This window comes from Helianthus annuus, chromosome 6, assembly GCF_002127325.2.
Source record: "Helianthus annuus cultivar XRQ/B chromosome 6, HanXRQr2.0-SUNRISE, whole genome shotgun sequence".
In the NCBI taxonomy this organism is placed as follows: Eukaryota; Viridiplantae; Streptophyta; class Magnoliopsida; order Asterales; family Asteraceae; genus Helianthus; species Helianthus annuus.
Window position 1 is genome coordinate 45024044 of NC_035438.2, and position 25685 is coordinate 45049728.

Consider the following 25685-nt stretch of genomic DNA (forward strand, 5'->3'; position numbering starts at 1 on the left):
CAGTTTCTCTCTCTCAAACGAATCCGCATCTCTATCTCTCATGTCTCTCTCTTCTATTTATATGAAATATAAAGCTTCCAAAAGAAACTTTAGTGTACAATCAACATAAGCAAATGTACACCTTACCTATGCACATAAAACCAATAAAGCCAGAGTTACAACCACCTATTGCATAATGTTTTTGCAAATTATAAGTATATATAATTAATGAGTTAAATGCCATTTTAGTCTCAGTGGTTTGGACCATTTTATCAGTTTAGTCCAAATGTTTCATTTTTCACCTGTGGGTCCAAAAAAGTTTCACCATTGCCATTTTAGTCCACTAGGTTAACTCCATCTATTTTTTTCTGTTAATGAGAAAAGCAATTCGGTCATTTTATATGGCTGAATTGTCCTTCTAGTTAACATAATTACATATAAAATGACCGAATTGCCTTTCTCGTTAATAGAAAAATGGATGAATTTAACCCAGTGAACTAAAATGACAATGGTGAAAATTTTTTAGACACACAGACGAAAAACAAAATCTTTAAACTAAGACCACCCGTAGTGGGGCGTTTTTTTTTTTAAAAAAATTGAAAAAAACGCCCCAAAACGCCCCCCACCCCATTACGCCAGGCGTTATCCGGCGTGATTTTTTGAAAATTTGGATGCGAGCGTTTTAATTAAAACGCTGAAGAGAGAGGGGGATCATGCATGTGACCAATCAAATTTGAGGTACCCACGTGGTGGTCTGACAACTTTTAAATATAATATGGAGCAGCACCTATTTTGTGTACATGTGTATTTCGTGTTTTTTTTTTTTTTTGCATTAAAAATAATATGGGCGTTATTGGAATAATGCCCCACTACACCACTTTATGCTATAATGCCTCATGCTGACTGGGATGACACGTATCAGATAATGTCCCATAGTAAAGGCATTATACTTCTTCACCACTACACATGCTCTAACGACTCAAAATATATGACCTAAAATCACATTTAATTCTTAATTAATTAAACTTCCCAAACCAGACCCACCCAAATCCCAAAATTCTGAAATTAGGGGCGGCGACAGTGACAAGATATAACACCAGAAAGTGTTTGCACGTACAATCGGTAAAAGGGCAATTCTGCACGCAACCAAAACACTAAAATCTTCAACGGGGTTACGATTCTATATGCAATACGGTCACAGTTTGTGAAATCGGCAACTCTTATTGCTCCGATTTCATTCACCATGGAAATTGATTCACCATCTGAATCTGATGCACCTATTTTGTCCCCAAAAGATCGTATACTCAAGGTACTAATTTATATTTCAATATTTCACCCTTTATTTGTGATGAAATTTGTACTGTATTCGTTTAGGTTTGTTAGGAATATCTTAAATGTGATTAATTTTCACTATTTTCTTCATTAGTTGAGGGATAAACATGATCAATTTTGAACAAATGCCCACTGTTGTTAACTTATTGTTTAGTTAAAAGTTGATTTTTTTTTTTTTTTTAAATTCTGATGTTTAGAGAACAAAGGTGAGGTTGCTTCAGAGTAGGGTTTTAATGTGTTTTAACAAACATAAAAACACATTAAAATTGTTTTTTCACTAGCGATTAGACCCGTGCATGTTGCGGCACGGGTACATCACAAACATGGAATGGATTAGTTCAAGTGTTATGTGATGTATTATGAAAATTTCAAAGTTGAGGTGTAAAAATGTAGTAGTACAAGGAGTAAAAACGTAAAGTTTAAAACTTGACGAGGTGGAGACGGTAAAAATGGAGTCATAGTGCAAGGAGTAAAAACACAAAGTTTAAAACTTGAGGGGGTGGTGGCGTTAAAAATGGAGGAACAGTGCAAGGGGTAAAAACACAAAGATTAAAAGTTGAGGTGGTGGCGGAATTCAAACTTGAGGATTAAAAAGCCAAACTTCAAAGGTTGAAGGGGTGTAAAATGAAATAACAGTGAGTTAAAAATACAAATTTTTAAAAGTTGTTATATAAATTGTAAAATAGAGTAATAGTCTAGAGTTTAAAATTGTAATTTTCAAAAGTTGAAGGGTGTAAATACAAAGGCTAACTTAAACATGTGTAGGTTGTAGAAATAAATGAACTTTCTTTACATTTTTTTCTTGAATTTGAAGATAGATTAATAAACATTGTATTTTCAACAATTTTCTTATATTTTGAAATATTTTTGTATAGAAAAAATGTATTATTTATCCTTCTTCTCACACTTCTCACATTTATTTATCTTCTGAAAGGAACCTTTCCCCTAGAGAAGAAAAGCTTATAATGTTGATCATGTTATATTATTTTGTAACAGAGGCTAGCCTTAATAGATGTTCCTGAAGAGTGTCTTAAGCATATGCAGCCTGGGATTATTACATATGTTAAAAATGTTAAAAGAAACAGTTCGAGATTAGAAGAAGTTTTTAATGCGATTTTACCAACGGACGATGAAATCCAGACCGCCATTGAAGCAGAGGCAGACCCTAGCATTGATGATTTACTACAAGAAAGCATGGTCTGGCTGCAGTGGTTGATGTTTGATGGTGATCCTGTTGACGTGCTACAACGACTGGAGTCGATGAATGTCGGGCAGCGTGGCGTTTGCGGATACGTGTGGGGATACAATGATATAGCGTATCGTTGTAGAACGTGTGAAAATGATCCCACATGTGCGATTTGCGTACCGTGTTTTGCAGAGGGTGACCATAAGGATCATGATTACTCGGTTATATATACGGGTGGTGGATGCTGTGACTGTGGTGATGAGACGGCGTGGAAACGTAGTGGATTTTGTTCTAAACATAAAGGAGCAGAACAGATGCAACCGCTTCAAGAAGATGTTGCTAACACTTTACGCCCTGTTTTGGATTATCTTTTTCATCGTTGGAAGAACAGTTTATTACTTGCAGAGTGTAACCATCAAAACGGTCTGTTTCCCGATGATAATGCTGCAGAAGCGGAAACGGTTGCAGACGTGCTGACATCAGCAGTGGTGGGGATGCTTTTGGACTTCTGTAACCGCAGCGAAAGCTTGCTAAGTTTTGTTTCCGGAAGATTATGCTACGAGGTCGATCTGTTGGATGTTCTTGTACGGGCAGAGACATTTTTGTGCTTCGATGTTGTCCCGAAGCTTCAAGAATTACCATTGAAATTGATAAGTGATCCGTTTTTCAAATATGAGTTTGCAAAGGCTTTTATAAAGTATTATCCCACAGTTGTAGATGAAGTTTTGAAAGAGAGTACAGATGTTGTTTATAAAAAGCGTCCGCTACTATCGTCATTTTCGGTTCAAATTTTCACTGTTCCTACTTTGACCCCACGTCTCGTTAAGGAAATGGATCTTTTAACCGTGCTTTTGGAGTGTTTGAGCAAAATATTCATTTCTTGTTCTGGACAGGATCATCAACTACAGGTATTTTATTTATAAACAAAACATTTAAAGTTAACTGTCATTTACGTCTGTGTGGTTTGTCCACTTATGCCATTTCAGGCCAAAATTTCAAAATTGTACCATTTTCTTCCTCCCTGGCATTCTCGAAACGTGCCATTTCAGTCCAAAAAACTCAGTTAGCTCAGGGGTAAAATGGTCATTTTACATATATTTTTTTTCTTTTATCATTTTTCATTTTTTTAAACGTGGTGGTAGTGGTGTGACTGGTTGTGGTTGGTGGTGGATGGTGTAGAAGTTTAAAAAAATGAAAAATAAAAAAATTATGTAAAATGACCATTTTACGCCTGAGTTAACTTAGGTTTACAACTGGGGTTTGTTTTTTTGGACTGAAATGGCACGTTTCGAGAATGTCAGGGAGGAAAATGGTACAATTTTGAAATTTGCCCCGAAATAGCATAAGTGGACAAACCACAGGGATGTAAATGACAGTTAACTCAAACAATTAATTTTTACTTTTGAGACTGTGTTTTATTATTGATTTTCTTTTCAGGTTTCCAAGTGGGAAAATCTGCTTGAAACAACGCAGCGTGTCGTTGAAGATATCCGATTTGTCATGAGCCAAACAACGATACCTGAATACGTGACAAGTTCGAGGCGTGACATATGTAGAACATGGGTGAAACTATTGGCTTTTGTGCAAGGAATGAACCCTCAAAAAAGAGAAACAAATATTCATATTGAAGAAAATGAAAATATTAATTTACCTTTTGTTTTAGGGCATTCTATCGCAAATATTCATGCTTTGTTAGTAGCTGGTGTGTTTTCCACCGAAGATGAATCCGTTTCCACTATGAATAAGCCGGATATCGATGAACTGGAATCTTTACGGCATGTAAAAGTTGGTAAACTATCACAAGAAAGCTCGGTTTCTAGTGTGACCGCAAGGGGCACTTCGTTCGATAGTGAAACGAAGGTTATTGAACGGGACGCTGATAGTGTTTCTGTTTCTGTTTTGACTTCGGTTTCATGGTTAATCTTCGAGTGTTTACGGTCCATTGAATACTGGTTGAAATCTAACAATGCATCAGGAGGTAGTAATGCTTCTGGTAGTAATTTCGTTCCGTTAAAAAGAAAACTATCTAAGTTAAGAACGAGAAAAACTATTTCTGCAGGTTTGGATTATACAAATGAATTTGAGGTTTTGAGTTCGGCAGATTGGTCGGAAATCGAATACGACGTTAGTTCACAAGACGTATCAATACACATCCCGTTGCATCGTTTGCTCGCATTGGTTTTACAACGAGCGTTGAAGAGGTGTTATAGTGAATCTGAATCATCCACTGACTCATCAACCGAATGTGTTGATTTTTTTGGCCGTGTGTTAGGTGGCTGCCACCCGTACGGATTCTCTGGTTTTATAATGGAACATCCTCTGCGTATCAGGGTTTTCTGTAGTGAAGTTCGAGCGGGGATGTGGCGGAAGAACGGTGACGATGCATTGTTATCGTATGAGTGGTATCGTTCGGTTCGCTGGTAGGAGAAGAGTTGCAATCTATTATCTAGTTGAAGCTTTTTGTGCGATTATCTTATGAGCGGTAGCGTTTGTTTTTTTTTAACGCAGGTCTGAGCATGGTTCGGAACTTGATTTATTTCTTCTACAGTGTTGTGCTGCATTAGCTCCAGCCGATCTTTATATTACTAGAATCGTAAAAAGATTTGGTCTAGAAACTTATCTTTCTTTGAATATGGAAAGAGCTAACGAGTGCGTATCTTTTCTCACGTTCGTTAATCACATTTCTACTTGATTAAACTGTATGTAATGTAACACATACATGGAATGATGTTTTCAGGTATGAACCCGTTTTGATGCAGGAGATGCTAAATCTTATCATACAAATAGTGAAAGAAAGACGATTTTGTGGATTAACGACAACTGAATGTTTGCAGCGTGAGTTAATTTTTAAGTTATCCACCGGAAATGTTACTCGCAGTCAATTGGTCAAATCCCTTCCTCGTGACCTTTCTAAAGTAAACCAACTTCAACAAGTTCTGGATACCGTTGCTGAGTACTTGCATCCATCTGGAACGAAACAGGTAATGGTTTATGAAAATAAGCATCTTCATATTTCTAGAGTAAAATGCCATTTTCATCCCTGAGATTTGGCCATTTTTGCGACTTTCGTCCAAAGGTTTGTTTTTCCGCATCTGGATGGTTTGAAATCTTGCTATATTAATCTGGCTCGTTAACTCCATCCATTTCTCTCCGTTAAGTCAGGGGTATTTCCGTCTTTTTTCCTAACTTAAAGGGCAATTCGTTTTTTTCACTTTGTAAACTGACTGAATACCCCTAAAAAGACTGAATTGCCCTTTAAGTTAACCAAACAGACCGAAATTCTCTTGACTTAACGGAGGAAAATGGATGAAGTTAACGAGCCAGATGAAAATAGCAACATTTCAAGCCTTTTGGATCCAGATACGAAAAAAACAAACCTTTGGACGAAACTTGCAAAAATGGCCAAACCTCAGGGACGAAAATGGCATTTTACTCTTATTTCTATGTATGAATTAATATATTATACTTTGGTTAGGGTATGTACCAATTACGTGTACAATACTGGAAAGAACTAGATTTGTACCATCCTCGTTGGAATTCACGTGACTTACAAGTTGCAGAAGAAAGATACATGCGCTTTTGTAACGTTTCTGCGTCGACCAATCAGCTTCCAAAGTGGTCAAAGATTTACCCGCCTCTTAACGGGTTAGCTAAAGTCGCTACATGTAAAACAGTTCTACAAATCATTCGCGCTGTTCTCTTTTACGCACTTTTTACCGACAAGTCGATGGAATCACGTGCTCCCGACGGTGTTCTCGTAACATCTTTACACTTGCTATCGTTAGCTTTGGACATTTCTCAATCGCAGATCCAATGCGGTGGTGCGGATGATTCTATTCCTCTTTTAGCCTTTGCGGTTGAAGAAGTATCTACGGGGATTAATGATGGATACGACAATCAAAGCTTATTGTCACTTCTTTTCTCGTTAATGAAGATAAATAAAAAAGAAAATGTGTATAATGTTGTGGAATCTGGTGGGTTTGACCTTGCTTCGTTTATCAACAATCTTCTTCAGAAATTTGCTGAGCTGGATTCTGGATGTTCAAAAAAGTTGCAAATATTAGCGCCTGAAGTTGTTAATGTGCTATCTCGTTCTAAGCCTAGTAGTGATACTAATAACAGTGCGTCCATGTCTGACAGTGATAAACGGAAGGCTAAGGCACGTGAGAGACAAGCTGCAATAATGGTCAGTTGTATTTACAGCTTTTTTAATATATATAGGGTAGGGTTCATGCGGGAAGCCGGGAACAACCATTTTTCGTGAGAACCACTTGTGAACGCAACCAAAATAAACCCAAAACAAACAATAAACCCCCCACCCCCACCCCACCACCACCCCACCACCACCCCAAAACCCTAAAGCTAAATCCCAAAACTAAATGCTAAAAAAGAATATTTTTAAATTTTTTTTTCACTTAAATCGCGACTTTTTATTAAAAAAATTCAATTTTTTATTAATAAAAAAGTTGCGATTTTAATGGAGAAATTTTTAAAAATAAATTTTTGTGTGTGTGTTTTTAAGCTTTTTTTAAGTAGTTTTGGTTGTTTTTCACATTGGTTCTGGTCTGGTGGTTCTCGCCATAAATGGTGGTTCCTAAATGATCTTCACCTATATATATAGGATTAAGTTCAAGAGTGAACACTAGTGTATTTGCGAACCGAGCGAAGTAATCCTTGCCATACACGTGTGTAAATCAATGGCCAGGATTTGATGATGAAATACACTAGTGTATTTTAAGATTTGATGATGAAATCCTAGCCATACATGTGTGTAAATCAATGGCCAGGATTTGTTCACTTTAGAACCATATATATATATATATAGAAAGTGCAACGTACAAATTTAATGTAGTTGGCTCCTGTGCCTTCTTTTTTGAAAAAATATGTTTTTTTGAAAATAAGTTACAAATTTAATGTAGTTAGCTATTAAAAAGGAAGAATAGCAATTAATGATCCATCTAAGTTTACCAATATACCCTTACACTAATATTAAATACAGAAATTAAATGAAGTAAAATGAAGCATTCTTATTGGTTGAAATTTCTTCTTTTTTATTCTTACAAAAAATTTATTCTCATTTGAACTCTCCACTATATATATATATATATATAGAGAAAGTATAATGTACATCAGGGCTTAACCTACATTAACATACATGACAAAAAATATAACGTGCGTTATTATCATAGAACGTGCGTGATTATAGTCCCATGCGTGATTATGTGGTCCCATGCGTGATTATGTGGTCCCATGTGTGATTATGTGGTCCCATGCGTGATTATACCCCTGATCCAACGGTTAACATTGTCTCCTACGTGATGTATGATAAGGCTTTTTGTATGTTAACCTTACTCTATATATATATATATATTATAAAAGGTAACTCCTTTTGTCTCAGTATTTATCTTAGCCACTCACATGCTGCCATGTGGCAGCCTCCTTTTTTTGCAAAATTCTTTTATCACTTTAATCCCTCAACTATGCTAATAACATGTTTAGCCCCTCTACTTTAATAAAGTTCTCAAATTCCTTTGTTTTCATTTTTAACTTTACTAATATACATGTTTAGTCCCTCTACTTTAATATTGTTTAATCAACACAGTTTTAGTCCCTCAACTTTGCTAATAACATGTTTAGCCCCGCTACTTTAATAAAGTTTTCAAATTCCTTTGTTTTTCTTTTTTAACTTTACTAATACACAAATTATTATTTTTTTTCTACGTTTTGACTTTAATTTTTGTAACGCCATTTTTAATATTGCAAGTCTTTTGCACGTATGGCTGTTACGGTTGGCTGTTCTTTTCCCATGGTTGATGGTTCTATATTATCTCTTTCAGTTGGTATACCAAGTGCTAGTACTGTACTGATAATCAAATTCTCTGCGTGGTTAAAATGATTCAATGCAGGAAAAAATGAAGACGCAACAGTCAAAATTCATGGAGAGTATAAATTTAACCGCAGAGAGTGGCTTAAATGATTCCGGTGATACCGAAGAAAGTATTTCCGACGCTGCAAATGATTCAGATGGACATGAGCAACCAATATGTTCTCTTTGTCATGATGCCAATTCCAAGTCACCCGTGTCTTTTTTAATTCTTCTACGGGTTGGTGAACCCTTTTACTTCTTTCTTTTGTTTTTGGTTTACATTACTTTTCAATCTAACATTACGTTATCTGAATTCATGATAAAAGAAATCCAAGGTTGCAAGTTTGCTCGATAAACGTTCCCCATCATGGGAAAACGAAGTTCAAAGGTCTGGGAAGGAGCAAGTTTCGGTTAATAATGACACGATGAATAATCGACCGTCAAGCAGTGTGGAAACGATAACATCGTCCCAGTTAACGGATTTGGTTCAAAATGCAATTAATGAATTTGCTTCCACCGGTCTGGCACACGAGGTTGATGCGTTTTTGGACTTTATAAAAGTACATTACCCGTCTCTGGAAAATTTACATTTTCCTCGATCACATGATAATAGCAGTCAGACGGTCGTATCTTTCGGTGATGCATTTGAAGAAAATATGTACACGCGTATTGTGCGTGTTATGGACAATGATTTGATAAAGGCCGAGGATTCGTCAAATGAATCTCTCTTGCTTGGAAAATACATTGCTTCTTTATCTAATGAAATAGTGAATATTACATCACCGTCAGAAACCGGCAGGTCTCGTAGTAACGCAATGAAAAGTTCAGTGACATACGATGGTTTTGGACTGTCGGATTGCGATGGATTTTATGTTTCTTCTTGCGGGCATGCTGTGCATCAGGGTTGCCTTGATCGTTATCTACGGTCATTGAAGGAAAGGTAGAACCTTTTAATAATATCTGAGTTATTACTTTGAGAAATTAATTAATATATATTAATTAGCAACTCACTCACACTCACTATTCATTCTAGCCACTCACGTGCCGGCCACTCTTTTTCATTTGAACACTTTCGTCTTTTAGTGTTTATTTTCGTTTACACCCCCTGTACTATAATCAGCCTATTGTTTCCCCCTTTTTGTTTAATTAATTTACTTTTGTACCCTTGAAATTTAATAAAGTTATCATACAAGCCCTAAACTTTAATAAAGTGACTTTTTTCCCTACTTTGATGACTACACCGCGTACCAGTACTGTACTGTACTGATACCGCCGCAACGCACGGGGTATAATACTAAAGTTATCATACAGTCCTTAAACTTCAATAAAGTTACTTTTTTCTCTCCTTTGATGACTACACCGCATACCAGTATTGTACTGATACCGCCACAACGTGCAGATATACTAGAAGAATGGATTTTGAAGGAGGTCACATCGTGGACCCAGATCAGGTGCGTTTTGTTTAAATCTAGTTTGTATTTAATGCCGCTAATTACTTATATTATTAATATTCGATGTCCAGGGGGAGTTCTTATGTCCCGTTTGTCGAGGACTTTCAAATTCGGTGTTACCTGATTTACCGAAAGAAGAAACAAAGGACATCCGGCAATCAAAAAGTCAAAATCCGTTCCCGTTAGATGCTAATGATGTTTCTTATCTTCGACAATCACTTTCTCTTTTGGAAGCTGCAGCGGATGTTTCTAGAACGAATGAATTTCTAAAGGCTTTTCCTGTGCAACGCAAACGAGAAACAGGCACAAATCTTAGATCTATGATTCGTTTACTACGTGAAATGTATTTTCCGGGAAATGATAAAGTTTCAGGATCAAATCGGTTGAGTGACTCGATGATCGTGTGGGACACCCTCAAATATTCGGTTGTATCTACAGAAATAGCCGCTAGATCTGAAAAGACTTCCTTTGCTACCAATTTTAGCAACGGTGCGTTGTATGAAGAACTAAGATCTTCCAATGGGTTTGTTTTGTCGTTGTTGCTGAAAATTTCTCAAAAAACCCGAGTCCAAAATTCTCTTGACGTGCTCTTGAGATTAAGGGGTATTCAACGCTTTGCAAAGTCTATATGTTATGCCGATACTTTGAATGAAGCGGCGAATGACGCAAATAGAGTTGGGGGTACGTTTCTTGTGATTATACAAGTTTCGGTGAATTAGCTTATGTTTTTTTTTGAGTAAAATACACGGATGGTCCCTGTGGTTAACCAAAATTACGGATTTAGTCCCTAGCTTTTTAAAAGTACACTGATGGTCCCTGTCTTTGCACTTTGCAACACATTTAGTCTTTTTTCTTATGAAACTAATCTTGTCAAAGTTGTTTCTATTAGGAAATATGATAAGCGTGTTGAGAAACGCTGACATGGGCATACAATTCCCCGATCTTCAATTTTGGGCAATGACGTCGTATCCCATACTTGCATCTGATGCTTTTTCAACTTTAATGTGGATCCTCTTTTGTCTTCCGGTCCCGTTTATGTCCTCTGAGAAAGCATTTTTTCCTCTTGTTCATTTGTGCTATATTGTTTCCATAACGCAGGTTAATTCAGCATTTTTTTCTTCTTATTTTAATTATCTCATCGGTATCTTGCTAAGTTTTTATTGTTTAATATCCGTCTTGCAGGCCGCAATAACGTATATCGGAAGAAATAGATCTATACATGATTTCAATCACCATGATTCTCTTTTCACCGACATTTTCAAATTTGTGGGTGAACATGGATTCTTAAGTCAATATTTCGTTTCAAACAACATCGACAGTTCTTGCGATATCAACATGTCAGTCCGTAGGCTAAGCTTTCCGTTTCTACGAAGGTGTGCCATTTTATGGCAATTAACAAACTCTTCAACTTCAGCACCATTTAGTGGGGCCCTTGGATCATCCAAAACATTTGAAGATAAAAAGGATTATGCTTATGGCACTCTTGAAGAAACTATTGAAATCGAAGAGTTGGAGAAGGTGTTTAAGATTCCACCGTTGGACAACATAGTTAACGATGAGGTGTCACGATCGTTGGTTAAAAAATGGTTGCAACACATTGCTAAGGATTTTGACAATAGTAGTTCTTCAAGGGTTTTGCACTTAAACCCTGTCGTCCCAATTAAGTTGATCGCTTTGCCTTATCTCTACCAAGATCTCTTGCAAAGGTTCTTTTTATTTCGAGTAAAATGTGATTTTCGTCCTTGAGGTTTGGCTACTTTTGCGATTTTCGTCCAAAGGTTTATTTTTGCTGCATCTGGATTCAAAAAGTTTGAAATCTTGTCATTTTCATCCGGCTCGTTAACTCCATCCATTTTTTGACGTTAAATCAGTGGTATTTTCGTCTTTTTAGACATTTCTGTGACGATTAAAGGGTTTGGGGGGGGAGAAAGTCAACAGAGGTGAATCTTTATTTCTTATAGTGTTCTTTATTTTAATTAAAAATGTCTAAAACGACGGAAATGCCCCTAATTAAACGGAGAAAAATGGACAATGAGTGGATGAAAATGGCAACATTTCAAACCTTTTGGATCCCGATGCTGAAAAACAAAACTTTGGACAAAAGTCACAAAAGTGGCCAAACCTCAGGGACGAAAATGGCATGTTACTCTTTTATTTTTACAAATGTTTCTGTTTTTTTTTGCTTCAAATTTGAGTTTGATCTTCGTTCCATTTTCCCGTGCTTTTGTATATGCAGGTACATAAAACAGAAGTGTATCGACTGTGGAGCTGTTCAGGATGAACCCGCGTTATGCTTGTTGTGTGGTAAATTGTGCTCGCCAAGCTGGAAGACGTGCTGCAGGTTTCTTTTATGATTATTTAATAACATTTTTTAATTTTTTCTTTCTCAGTATGACATGAGTTGTTGCCTTATAGGAATAACAAGTGTCAAACTCATGCAACGTCTTGTGGTGGTGGTACGGGTGTGTTTCTGTTGGTTAGGGTAAGTCTTTTACATTTCTTTTCTACTGAAATGTCTGTTCTTCTCATGGTTGTAAAAATCCTGACTAGCATTGGATTAGTTGCCGATTAATTCGGAGGTTCACCGTGTAATTTTCCTCTTATCGGCCAATTAAATGTTAGACGGTCAACAACGGCCCTAGGTAGTCCTAATCGGCCAAAAATCGGCGGTTCCAAAAAAATTACGAAAAATTACCGGCCAAATTCTGGCCATTTTTCTGTCAAACCTTGTAAATTTCGGTGATTAATTTTGTCTATCTAAAAGAATGAGCTGAGGCCGGGTTAAAACTTGTCTTGCTAAAAAAATTACACATAAAATTGTGTGCATATATATAAAACGAAGATTACATATAAAAATCCCAATCCGACTGATCTCAAATAGTCCCTATTAATCTCGATTAATCGCTAGTCCGTACCCCACCTGCCGACTAGCGCCTAGCAATTCTTACAACATGGGTTTCTCTACATTAGAATTAATTTGCATGAAATGGTACATATGTAATTTACACCGATTACATAAAGTGTGAAGTGAAACCGTAAAGTGGGCCCTGCAAAACACTGTATTCTGATATAGAAACTTTGTTTGTGTAGAAAACTACAATATTACTTCAAAGATCTTCACGGCAGGCGCGATGGGCATCTCCTTACCTGGATGCGTTTGGTGAAGAGGTAACATAAAGTTCTGCTCTTTACGTTGTTACAAATTATTTTCGATTGTTTAAGTCTTTAAGGTCATGTCTGCAAATTGACATCGTGTAAAAATTTCTGTTAATTATTCATTTTTGTTATATCTACTTTTGCAGGACATTGGAATGCATAGGGGAAGGCCATTATATTTGAACGAAGAACGCTATGCAGCCTTAAGTCATATGGTATCACAAGTTCCTTATTTTCAGTATTTTATATATTTATGATTTTTATTTCTAAACAAGCCCGTGTTGTTGATATTATTGTTGTTAGGTGGCTTCTAATGGCATTGAACGGAGTTCAAAAGTGTTGCACCAAACATCAATCGGTGCTTTCTTAATGCTTTAGATCGGATTCGTAGTAGATGAGTTCTACCCAAGGTCTGTACCCACACACTGCTCTTGTAGGTTAGAATTTTTTTTTTATTTTTTTATTTTATTTTGTTTTTCACGTTTCTCTCCATATATGAAGTTTATGATGGCTAGAAATAGTTTATCTTTGGCTGTTCTGTGTTTGTGATTTGGAGTTAGCCAACTAGTTAGCAGGCTGTGTGAAATTAGAGTACAAATTAAAAAAAAAACTACTAATTTGTTACTATGCCAACTTCGCTTTTATTTTTTCATTTGGTCCGGATGACTGTAATCTGATGTTTAGTTGGTCATTTTCTGGCAGGGGATAGGAAGGAGGATATTTCGTCACGTGCTAGTTTCTTAACCTCTTTGTATAGCCACTGTAAATACTTATACCCAAAATCATCGTGTTTGAACTATGAAAACGATATTTAGTGACCGCGGGTGGTTGTATGAGCATTTGCCAAATTTTGATATCTTTGTTCGTTTTCAACCAAAGATGTTGATGCTTCTATTTGCTCATCCTTCTCATGGGAAAAAGTAGTACTAATTAATTACATACAGGATTCAATATATCCACACTACAGACGTTTAGCAACATGATACTGCCCCTAATCATGGTTGTAAAAATCCTGACTAGCATCCGATTAGTCGTCGATTAATCACTAGTCGGAAGTTAACAGAGTAATTTTCCTCTAATTGGCCAATTAATCACTACAAATTGGCCAAAAATCTCTGGTTCCGGACAAATTCCAGCTAATTACCTGGCAAATTCCGGCAATTTTACGGTCAAACCTTGTAAATTTTTGTGATATATCATGTCTACTTAAAAAAATAAGCCGATGAGGGGTTAAAACTTGTCTTGCTAAAAAAATTACACATAAAAATGTGCGTGTGTACTTGAAGCTATAGATTACATATATAAATCTCAATCCGGTTAATCCGGATTAATCGCTAATCCATACCTCACTGGCCGACTAGTGCCTAACGATTCTTACAACACTGCCCCTAATGACATAAAACATTGCTTCAAAAGCATCCATTAACCCCTAAGCTTAGAAGCTTCATTACAATATTATACATGTATTAATCAACTTAGTTTGAGCATCGTCATCAAATTAGCATTTATACATTCTGATACAAAAAACACAAGTAAAGAACAAGAGTAACATACAACATAGTACGAGCTGCTTATTGTTAACATCGATGGATGTCATACACAAACTTCAACTTCATAAACATACCACACACATTTACAACCGTCGCACACTGTTACGCCTTACCAAACCGCCACTTGTAATAAGCAACAAGTCTTTCTCTTGGAGGCAAGCCATCCTTGACAACTTGACAGTTAATACAGTTATCACACCACTCTTTTAGTTTTGGGAACTTGTCTTTGGTCACAAGCTCTATTCCCAATGCTTCTTCAGCTGCTCCAGCCCAAAATGCTATGTAACTAGCACAAATATCAACCAGCCCAATGTTGTCACCTCCAAAAAACTTGTTGCCTTTCACACTCAGTTCATTTTCTAGAAATTGCAGTTGTTCATTAGCCTCTGCAACATCTTGCTCATCTCCATGGCTACCAAAAACCTTGAATACTGCAGGAATGCACTGAACATACCACATAATCAATGTAACATTACCTTATTATTACCTTATTATTGTACACTAGGCCACCTGTCACATCACACATACGTGCGGTATGACAGGGCGAAAAAGGGTCATACGGCTGTATGATTTGGCCCTCATGAAACGACCATTTTCACCGTACCATACAACCCGTATAATAATACATCAATCAGTGTCTACTGTCTAGATAGTGTCAGTAATATTTGTATAGCGGTTACCGTACCTTTTCATCAATGAACTTGGCCCAAAACCGAGCCTGAGCTTTCGTGTAAGCGTCCTGAGGCAAAATTGGAACTCCTTTCCACACTTCATCGATGTACTCGATGATGACAAGAGACTCGGATATAGGATTTCCGTTGTGTACGAACACGGGTACCTTTTTATAAACAGGATTGTATTTGAGAAGGTCTTGACTCTTGTTGCTCAGATCTTCTTGGATGAATTCGTATTTGATTCCCTTGAGTTTCAAAGCAATTTCCACTCTGCAACCGTATGGACTTCCTCTAAAGGAGTGTAACTTTACTTCGTCCTCCATTTTCTGATGAACTGGTATGAGTTCTTCTGTGGCCGGATTCATATATATATATATATATATATAATTACAAATACTACCGTTGACTTAATGGGCGATTGTTAACTATGGTTGAAACAGTTACCATAGCTATTGGCAACTTCAAAGGTGGTTGTTGAAGATAGTGATGTTAATTTTTTATTTAATGTTCATGTGAAAAGTATATTATTATTAAAAAAAGAGTTAATTGTCAAAATCGTCCCTCAGGTTTGGGCAGGTTTGCTATTTTCGTCCAAAATGACACTTTTGTACCAAATTGCCCCAACGTTTGTAACTTTTTGCCATTTTCATCCAAACCACTAACTTAGTTTATTTTTTCTGTTAAGTTGAGGATATTTGGATGAAACTGGCAAATATAAAACCACAGGGACGATTTTGGCAATTTACTCAAACTCTTTTAAATTTCTTTTATTTAATTAATTTTGTTACATATATAATAAAAAAGAATATGCATGCAATTTTTATATGAAAAAAATAATAGCTTTGTCACATAATTTTTTATAAATTTTCATCCAACCACTAACTAAGTTAATTTTTCTAATAAGGCGAAGGATGTTTATAAACTAAGACAGAAATTAATTTCTATTTTTTTATATAGATCAGTTTTATAAAAATAAAATCTACTTAAACATCTAACTTTTATAAAACTAAAATGCTGGTGACCCTATTGAAAAAGGTCAAATAAAAAAAATCTTATCATATGTACCAAGTTTGTAATTCATCTTCTACTCTTTTAAATTCGCTCCTAAGGAAAACAGAAGCCAGTCCCCCCCCCCTCTATAAAACAACGTATCGTTACCAAACCTTAAAATTACCCACCAAATTGTAATTATAATGCTATGAACCAAAAGTTTCTTTACTCAAGCCACTCAAAATAAGTATTAGTTAATTACCCTCATAATCTTAATTAAATAAATATTTTATTTCTACCAACATATTTCCTAGGTGCTCAACACATTTAAAAAATATGTAACGTTTTACAATTTTTTTCTATCTCTACAACTGATATATACTAAAAGTTGTAATTGATTGTTATGTGTTGCACACCAATGACGTTTTCTGTTTATAAAACTGATTTATATAAAGAAGCTGTAAATTAATTTCTGTCTTAGTTTATAAAATTTAAAACATCCTTCACCTTAACAGAAAAAATAATCGGAGTTAGTGATTTGGATGAAAATTAAAAAAAATTATGTGACAAAACTATTAATTTTTTTTTTTCTAAAAACTCCATGTATATTCTTTTTTATTATATATGTAACAAAAATAATTAAATAAAAGAAATTAAAAAGGTTTGAGTAAATTGCCAAAATCGTCCCTGTGGTTTTATATTTGCCAATTTCATCCAAATATCCTCAACTTAACAGAAAAATGAACTAAGTTAGTGGTTTGGATGAAAATGGCAAAAAGTTACAAACGTTGGGGGCAATTTGGTACAAAAGTGTCATTTTGGACGAAAATGACAAATATGCCCAAACCTCAGGGTCGGTTTTAGCAATTAACTCTTAAAAAAATCTAAAACAAAAGTGATAATAATTGTTATTGTTATTTCCTACGTATACATTTCTAAGTTAGGGGAGTAGTACCAGGCAGCTTGCTTGGCACTTCCCTATTGGACCAATTTATTTTTAATTTAATTTTATTTTCAGTTTAAACTTACGCTTTCGTCATTTGTTTGTTAGGGGAATAGTGCCAGGCAGCTTGCCTGACACTTCTCTATTGGACCAACTTATTTTTAATATAATTTTATTTCCATTTAAAATTATTCTTTCGTCCTTGGTTAAAAATTACGTTTTTTTCCTCTAGCTCAAAATTACGATTCTGCCCTCAGCTCAAAATTACGTTTTTGCCCACAGTTTAAAATAAAATTATATTTTCCCCCTAGCTCAAAATTATGATTTTGCTCTCAGTTTAAAATTATGATGTCGCCTTCAGTTCAAAATATAATTTACGATTTTGCCCTCTGTACAGAGATACATGTTATTAGAGAGAAATATTCGGCTTATTGCCCCGCAACGCAGGCGGGGCAAAAACTAGTTATCTATAATAACTAGGAGCTTGTGATCAGTACAAGAATTGACCAATTGACCAAATTTTGAATATTATTTACAGAACTGCCACATTCCTTTTTGGTCCAAGAGGGAGTGGACCAGAGAATCGGCTAGAGAAAACGAAGAAGAAAGAGAGAGACAATGGGAGCAACAGAGAGAGGGAGAACGTGAACGGAAGGGGATCCGACCGGCCGGCCGGCCACCCTGTTTTGGTGACCATCTCTGTCTCTCCTCCCTTCCAGCGGCGACGTGTGCGGTTGATACCAGGATGGCGTGTGCGGATGTTTGGGATTGCTTATTTAACTCAAAAAAGGACTTTTTGGCAAAACAACTTATTGACTTATGACTTATTCGAAAATGAGTTTTAAAAAAGTGTTTGGATGAGCTTATAAGGTGAGAAAAGCCAATAAGTCAATAAATTGATTTAAAAAAGTTTTTCTATGAGCTTATGAGATGAGAAAGAGTTGTGTTAAATACACCCCAAAGTCAACTTTCTTTTACTTTTTTCTCACAAGTCAACTTTTCAAGTTTGTATAAATTAATAATAGTAGGGTATTGTTAAACACACTCATAAGTCAACTTTTTTATTATATTATTTAATGGTGATGTAGGATAACCTAAAGTAAAAAGTCTAAAACCCTACTTTTTGCACCCCTATTTCCGATCCCTGACAAACTATGTCCCACATGCACGCATAAATTCTGCACCCCTCATCTTTCACATTATTACAGTTTATACCCTCATACTATTATTACATTACAATTAGGGGAAATCTCCAAAATAACCAAGACTTGGTCAACATTTCAAAAATAGCCAACTGAAACCCCTCAAAGAGGGGTTTCACGAATTCCCACGCGTCTCAAAGACGTTTCCTCATCAGCCATCCACCGAAAGCCACGTGTCCACAAGTGCTGAAACGTCTCAGAACACTGAAATGTCTCAGGTGAAACCATTAAGTGCTGAACCATTAAGTGCTGAACCATTAAGAGCCTCATTAAGAGGTAAACAAACAGCCCCTTAATCAACTTAGTTTGAGCATCGTCATCAAATTAGCATTTATACATTCTGATACAAAAAAACACGTAAAGAACACTGGTATTTGGAAATGAGATCATGGGTAACATACAACACAGTACGAGCTGCTTATTGTTAACATCGATGGATGCCGTGCACAAACTTCAACTTCATAAACACACCGCACACATTTACAACCGTCGCACACTGTTACGCCTTACCAAACCGCCACTTGTAATAAGCAACAAGTCTTTCTCTTGGAGGCAAACCATCCTTGACAACTTGACAGTTAATACAGTTATCACACCACTCTTTTAGTTTTGGGAACTTGTCTTTGGTCACAAGCTCTATTCCCAATGCTTCTTCAGCTGCTCCAGCCCAAAATGCTATGTAACTAGCACAAATATCAACCAGCCCAATGTTGTCACCTCCAAAAAACTTGTTGCCTTTCACACTCAGTTCATTTTCTAGAAATTGCAGTTGTTCATTAGCCTCTGCAACATCTTGCTCATCTCCATGGCTACCAAAAACCTTGAATACTGCAGGAATGCACTGAACATACCACATAATCAATGTAACATTACCTTATTATTACCTTATTATTGTACACTAGGCCACCTGTCACATCACACATACGTGCGGTATGACAGGGCGAAAAAGGGTCATACGGCTGTATGATTTGGCCCTCATGAAACGACCATTTTCACCGTACCATACAACCCGTATAATAATACATCAATCAGTGTCTACTGTCTAGATAGTGTCAGTAATATTTGTATAGCGGTTACCGTACCTTTTCATCAATGAACTTGGCCCAAAACCGAGCCTGAGCTTTCGTGTAAGCGTCCTGAGGCAAAATTGGAACTCCTTTCCACACTTCATCGATGTACTCGATGATGACAAGAGACTCGGATATAGGATTTCCGTTGTGTACGAACACGGGTACCTTTTTATAAACAGGATTGTATTTGAGAAGGTCTTGACTCTTGTTGCTCAGATCTTCTTGGATGAATTCGTATTTGATTCCCTTGAGTTTCAAAGCAATTTCCACTCTGCAACCGTATGGACTTCCTCTAAAGGAGTGCAACTTCACTTCGTCCTCCATTTTCTGATGAACTGGTATGAGTTCTTCTGTGGCCGGATTCATATATATATAATTACAAATTACAAATACTGCCGTTGACTTAATGGGCGATTGTTAATTATGATTGAAACAGTTACCATAGCTATTGGCAACTTCAAAGTATGACAGGGTCAGCTTATGAATAAAGGTGGTTGTTGAAGATAGTGATGTTAATTTTTATTTAATGTTCATGTGAAAAGTATATTATTATTAAAAAAATAACTAAAACAAAAGTGATAATAATTGTTATTGTTATCATCTATAATAACAACTAGTTGATTTCCGCCCTCGTGTTGCGGCGGGGACCTAATGTTTGCAAAACGTGTGTTGGCAACGGCAAGCAGATACCGAATATCAACACATAAAAATGACGTGGTAACGATAGTCACTCCGTCCTAAAAAAACGATTTTAAATAATCTAATATATAATAATAGGACCCACACGTCCTACACGTTGGAAATTCGGTTGTTTTCAGTTTAGTTATTACGGTGCTAACACGTTAAAATATGGATGAGCTCGGTATCGGTAACAGCACCGAAAGTACCGATCAGGAAAATCATCGAAATTAGGTACCGGCACCGAAAATGCTCGGTACGATACAGTATGGTATTTGAAGGCAAAAATCAGTAAATACAGGTATGGTGCTACACTGGTGTCGAACCGAAGTAACGATTCTGAAAACGCCAAAAGGTGGGTACCAAATTGGTACCGAAAATGATTGGTATAGTAAATTTGGTACCAATACGATACCAGTTTGATTACAGGATTTGCTACGATTTGCTCATCAATAATTTAAATATCCAAGTTAATTTTTACATGCTACAATTCATTCATTATAGAACACGACAAAAAAGAAAACAAAATAAGTTGTTGTGTATATAAAACCTCATTCACACGAAATACAGTTTACTTACAGTGTGTATGAAACGTAATTTAAACGGTGCAGTTACTTGCGTTGCTACGTTGCTACAGGATTTGATGAGCTCGGTACCGAAAATACCGTTACTGAGAATACCCAAAAGTGGGTACCGGTACCGAATATACCTAGTATGATACGGTTCGGTATCGGTCGGTACTGGTATGGTACCGGTATTTGAGGGTAAAAACCGGTTACAAACCGATACAAAAAATGTCAAAAGCCGGCACCGATTTGGTACCGAAAATATATCCGGTTTGCTAAATCTGATACTGGTACCAATACCCGATACCATTTGCTCGTCCCTTGATAATGATGTTACTATTCATTATTCATTATGTTCTAATTTTAATTTAATTTTAATTTAATTTTAATATATAGCTAAATAGCTAAATGTTGTTGGTTGGTTGCGTGTACGTACACATCTGTTAATGCACATAGTGCAAACAATTAAATTGGGATGTATGATAGTGGTTATTGCAACCAGTTAGTTGGTAAGAGCATCCACAATAAGGCCCATTAAAAACACTTAAAAACATGTCCAGTCAGCTGACACATCAGAAAAATACTCACCCTTCAAAAATATCAAAAACCCACCCAATAAGAAAACACAAAAACACTTTAAAACATTACCACATCATCACCACCTTTTTAATTTTTAACCACACATTTACACCACTTATTCTCTCTCTCTCTATATTATATATATTAAAAGTACATGGGTCCCACCATTTTGTTGTTTTTAGTCGTTTTTGCAGACAAACATATCTAAAAAATGAGGTACAAAAACAAGGTCCACAGTAAGAAAAAATGGATGATGTGGAAAAATGAGTAAAAACAACACCCAAAAATGTATTATTGTGGATGCTCTCATGTTATTCCGGTTTAGTACACTTATTTATTTATTTATAAATTGCTGTCGATTTTTAATCTTGTTGGGTATTGCAATTTATGTTGTTGTGGCGGGACTCAATGACTACAAAAGGCATGTCAGCAACGGCAAACAGATATCGAATATCAAAACATAAATAAAATGACGTGGTAAGGATAGTCACTCCGTCATAAAAAAAAACGATTTTAAATAACCTAATATATAATAATAGGACCCACACGTCCTAAACGTTGGAAATTCGGTTGTTTTCAGTTCAGTTATTACGGTGCTAACACGTTAAAATATGGATGAGCTCGGTACCGGTAACGACAGCGAAAGTGCCGATCCGGAAAATCATCGAAATTAGGTACCGGCACCGAAAATGCTCGGTACAATACGGTATGGTATTTGAAGGTAAAAATCAATAAATATAGGTATGGTGCTAGACCGGTGTCGAACCGAAAGTAATGATTCTGAAAACGCCAAAAGGTGGGTACCAAATTGGTACCGAAAATGATTTGGTATAGTAAATTTGGTACCGATACGATACCGATTCGTTTACAGGATTTGATACGATTTGCTCATCAATATTCTAAATATCCAAGTTAATTTTACATGCTACAATTCATTCATTACAGAAAAATACAAAAAAGAAAGCAAAATAAGTTGTTGTGTATATAAAACCTCATTCAAACGAAATACACTTTACTTACTGTGTGTATGAAAAGTAATCTAAACGGTGCAATTACTTGCATTGTTGCGTTGCTACAGGATTTGATGAGCTCGTTACCAACCGGTACCGAAAATACCGTTACCGAAATTCCCAAAAGTGGGTACCGGTACCGAATATACCTAGTATGGTACGGTTCGGTACCGGTCGGTACTGGTACGGCACCGGTATTTGAGGGTAAAAACCGGTGAATACCTGTGTGTCACACCCCCAAAATCCCACACGCGGAGCACCACCGCTTGGAGGCGTGACATGACCAGGATCAAGCCACCAATCATATTGAACAAGCATGTAATAGTTAAAGTAGTTCAAAAACCCAAATCAATACGATTGATGTTCAACCAAACTTTGTCTAAGTAGCGGAAGCATAGAAATGAAAAACCCAAAATATGTTATAAGTTCAAATATAGTTCACGATCCGTATCCCACAATGACCTGCTCCTCCCTGTGCAAGCTCCATAATGTACCTAAGGTCCTGCAAGGCATGCAGCAGAGAGTCAACAACTAGTTGTGCGAGTTCACAGGAAGTAAGTTCAGTAATAGTAATTGTATAGTAAGCATTGCGTTCGTTCGTTTAATCATGTATCGTATTAGTTCGTATCGCAGCCCTCTAGGCATGTATGCGAAGATTAGGGAAAATGAGTCGTATTATGTTCGTTCGTTGTTCATGTATAGTGTTGGTTTCCATCGCGGGCCCTTTCGGCATGTATGCGAAGATTTGGGTTAATACTCCCAAATATCCTAGACTATGTATATTTGTATCGCTGGCCACCCTGGCATGTGTGCAAAGTTTTAGTATGTATAGTTCGCAGCCTTCCTGAGGCATGTGTGCGAAGATCAGTCATAATATCGCAGCCAACCCTTGGCGTGTGTGCGAAGATCAGTTCAAGTAGGTATACTAGTCTAGCCATATCTTATCATTACCATCCTCACCCTGAGGACCATATCATTAGGTTCCATTAACTAAGTACGCACGAAATAATCATCCAATCCCATTCCCACCCTGGGAACCCCATGCCTTGGCTGTGTGAACTCACCTTGGTTTGCTCGGCAGATACACAAAAAGGTTCTTGAACTAAAGTGGTCAACCACGTCCTAACAGGGTTACCACACGAGTCAGGTTTTGTTTTCAAGTAGAGCACGTATGTTTAACACAAGCTAACACGTTATAAGCATGTAGATCATGGCATCACTTTGACAATCAGATAATTCAATTTGTGCGATTAACCTAAGCCCAATGGTACCCGGCCCGGTATATAAATAAGCCCCATAAATAGGTGGCCCAACCTATTGTGCGATCCGCACAACTTGTGCGATCCACAATGGGTTGTGCGATCAGCCTAAAGTCCGTCCCAAAAACATAAATGATCCAATTAGTATATCGGCCCAATAAGGTACATCTTGTGCGAATCAGATGGGCTTGGTCGGTCAGGTTGGGTTGTGCGATTAGGGAATTTGGGCTGCTCGGCCCAACAGCATAACGCCACAACTTGTGCGATTCGCGGGTTCTTGTGCGACCGAGAGCTTGTGCGTTTGGATCAGATCTTGAATGATCTGGTCTTGTGCGATCAGGCTGACTATTGTGATTGGACCTCTTGTGCGACTGATTTTATTATCCCGGAAATCATGCTTATTCGGTTACAACATCTATCAATTTATCAGTTTCCAACTTTACATTCTATCAATTAACATCTTAACAATTTCAAGGCCAATCCATTATCGATCAAACAATGCAATTATAGACTAACTCATAAGAACCCTAAACCGATTCAAACAAGCTTTGTGACATGCAATTCATCATAGTTCAAGAACACATCCTAATACATTCAATCGGATTAAACATAACAGCCTCATAACTGATCAATACTAACACTCGAATCTATAGCATAACATCTGATTAATATGAGCATATTTCAAAACACATATACAAGTCAATTACATGCATCCCTTCGGTCATCACACAACCTGAGCAATCTGATTTTTATGAACATTAACAATACTTTGCCAAGCATCAACGTATCGGTTCTAGCTTATCATCACATATACAATCTTAATCGATATAGCCTAAGCATGGAATCATAACATCAATCAACATGAAATCATAAACCAAAGCACTAACCGAAGATAGAGGGTGATCCGATTACAAGAGTCTTCGGTGAGGAGGGTATGCTTGCCGTCAAGTGAGAGGAGAGAAAGAGAGCACTAGGGTTTGTGTAACTTGGTAACAATGTGTGATAGGTGCAAGTACCCCAAGTGTTAACCGGCTAAGGGGATGGGCCGAACCCCAAGCTTGGGCTGCCCTATGGTCCGAGTACAAACAATACGGCCCAACCGGGCTTGTGCGGTTGTGTGGCTTATTGTGCGATTGGTTCGTGTAACATTCACATAACATATATACATGCACATCATAACATTAAATAAATCCACGTTCATATAATCATAACACGTATCGTTCACATACGTTACATCAAGGTACAAAGATCGGTTTGGAAATACGAGTTGTCACATTATCCCCAACTAAAAAGAAATTTCGTCCCGAAATTTGGTACGCACTCACTGAGGAAGCTAGGTAAGTTATATCGTTCACTGGTTTCCCTGGGGTGTCACATCCTCCCCCCGTTGGTAGTAGCTTCAACCTCAGTAGTGGTTGCATTGGTTCCGAATAACTGGAGGTACTTTTCTGTCATCCTGTCTTCGCGTTCCCAGGTGTACTCTGGGCCACGTTTGGAGTTCCAATGAACTCGAACAAGAGGGATTCTCTTGTTTTTGAGGACCTTAACATCCCGGTCCGTGATTTCAACTGGTTCCTCGACGAACTGCAACCGCTCGTCGATAGTGAGTTCCTTAAAGGGAATTATGAGGGTCTCATCTGACAGGCACTTCTTCAGATTCGACACGTGAAAGACATTGTGAACTGCACCGAGTTCAGCTGGTAGGTTTAGCTTGTAGGCTACTTTGCCTATTTTCTCAATGATCTCGAACGGTCCGACATATCGCGGATTTAGTTTGCCCCGTTTGCCAAAACGAACCACACCCTTCCAGGGTGAGACTTTGAGTAAAACCCGGTCCCCGACCTGAAATTCCAAAGGCTTTCTACGCTTGTCCGCGTAGGCTTTCTGACGGTCGCGTGCTGCCGCCATGCGTTGTCGTATCTGTGCTATCTTTTCTGTGGCGTCCACTACAATCTCTGGACCCGTGATCTGACTATCCCCCACCTCTGCCCAACAGAGAGGTGACCGGCATTTACGTCCGTACAATGCCTCGAATGGAGCGGCTTGTATGCTGGTGTGATAACTATTATTATATGAGAACTCCACCAAAGGGAGATGCTTTTCCCAGCCGTGCTGAAATCAATAACGCATGCCCGAAGCATGTCTTCAAGAGTTTGGATCGTTCGCTCAGACTGCCCATCCGTCTGAGGATGAT

At 37.2% G+C, this 25685-nt stretch overlaps 3 protein-coding genes across 5 annotated transcripts; 1 reads left to right on the forward strand and 2 right to left on the reverse strand.

Annotated features, from left to right (window-relative positions):
• Positions 1–1008: 1008 nt before the first annotated feature.
• On the forward strand, positions 1009–13867 carry LOC110865365 (E3 ubiquitin-protein ligase PRT6). Of its 3 annotated transcripts, XM_022114606.2 has the most exons (19): positions 1009–1288; positions 2308–3405; positions 3935–4475; positions 4557–4917; positions 5006–5146; positions 5235–5478; positions 5973–6683; positions 8404–8601; positions 8690–9303; positions 9763–9814; positions 9886–10495; positions 10704–10912; positions 10997–11520; positions 12051–12155; positions 12230–12296; positions 12905–12982; positions 13117–13185; positions 13274–13380; positions 13673–13867. In XM_022114606.2, the coding sequence occupies exons 1-18, from the start codon at positions 1223–1225 to the stop codon at positions 13346–13348; spliced, it is 5763 nt and encodes a 1920-aa protein (XP_021970298.1). In that variant the 5' UTR covers positions 1009–1222; the 3' UTR covers positions 13349–13380; positions 13673–13867. The 3 variants fall into 3 exon arrangements, 2 of the variants coding, with proteins under 2 accessions (XP_021970298.1, XP_021970297.1); XR_002550570.2 differs by having other exon boundaries at positions 3935–4917; positions 13274–13407; XM_022114605.2 differs by having other exon boundaries at positions 3935–4917.
• A 546-nt stretch (positions 13868–14413) lies between these two features.
• Positions 14414–15604, reverse strand: LOC110865363 (probable glutathione S-transferase). The gene is made up of 2 exons (XM_022114603.2): positions 15206–15604; positions 14414–14964 (listed from the first exon to the last, which is right to left on the reverse strand). Exons 1-2 carry the CDS (start codon positions 15557–15559, stop codon positions 14623–14625), a joined length of 696 nt encoding a protein of 231 aa, XP_021970295.2. The 5' UTR covers positions 15560–15604; the 3' UTR covers positions 14414–14622.
• Positions 15605–18598: 2994 nt separating this feature from the next.
• LOC110865364 (probable glutathione S-transferase) lies at positions 18599–19852 on the reverse strand. The gene is made up of 2 exons (XM_022114604.2): positions 19412–19852; positions 18599–19170 (listed from the first exon to the last, which is right to left on the reverse strand). The coding sequence occupies exons 1-2, from the start codon at positions 19763–19765 to the stop codon at positions 18829–18831; spliced, it is 696 nt and encodes a 231-aa protein (XP_021970296.1). The 5' UTR covers positions 19766–19852; the 3' UTR covers positions 18599–18828.
• Between the last annotated feature and the right edge of the window lie 5833 nt (positions 19853–25685).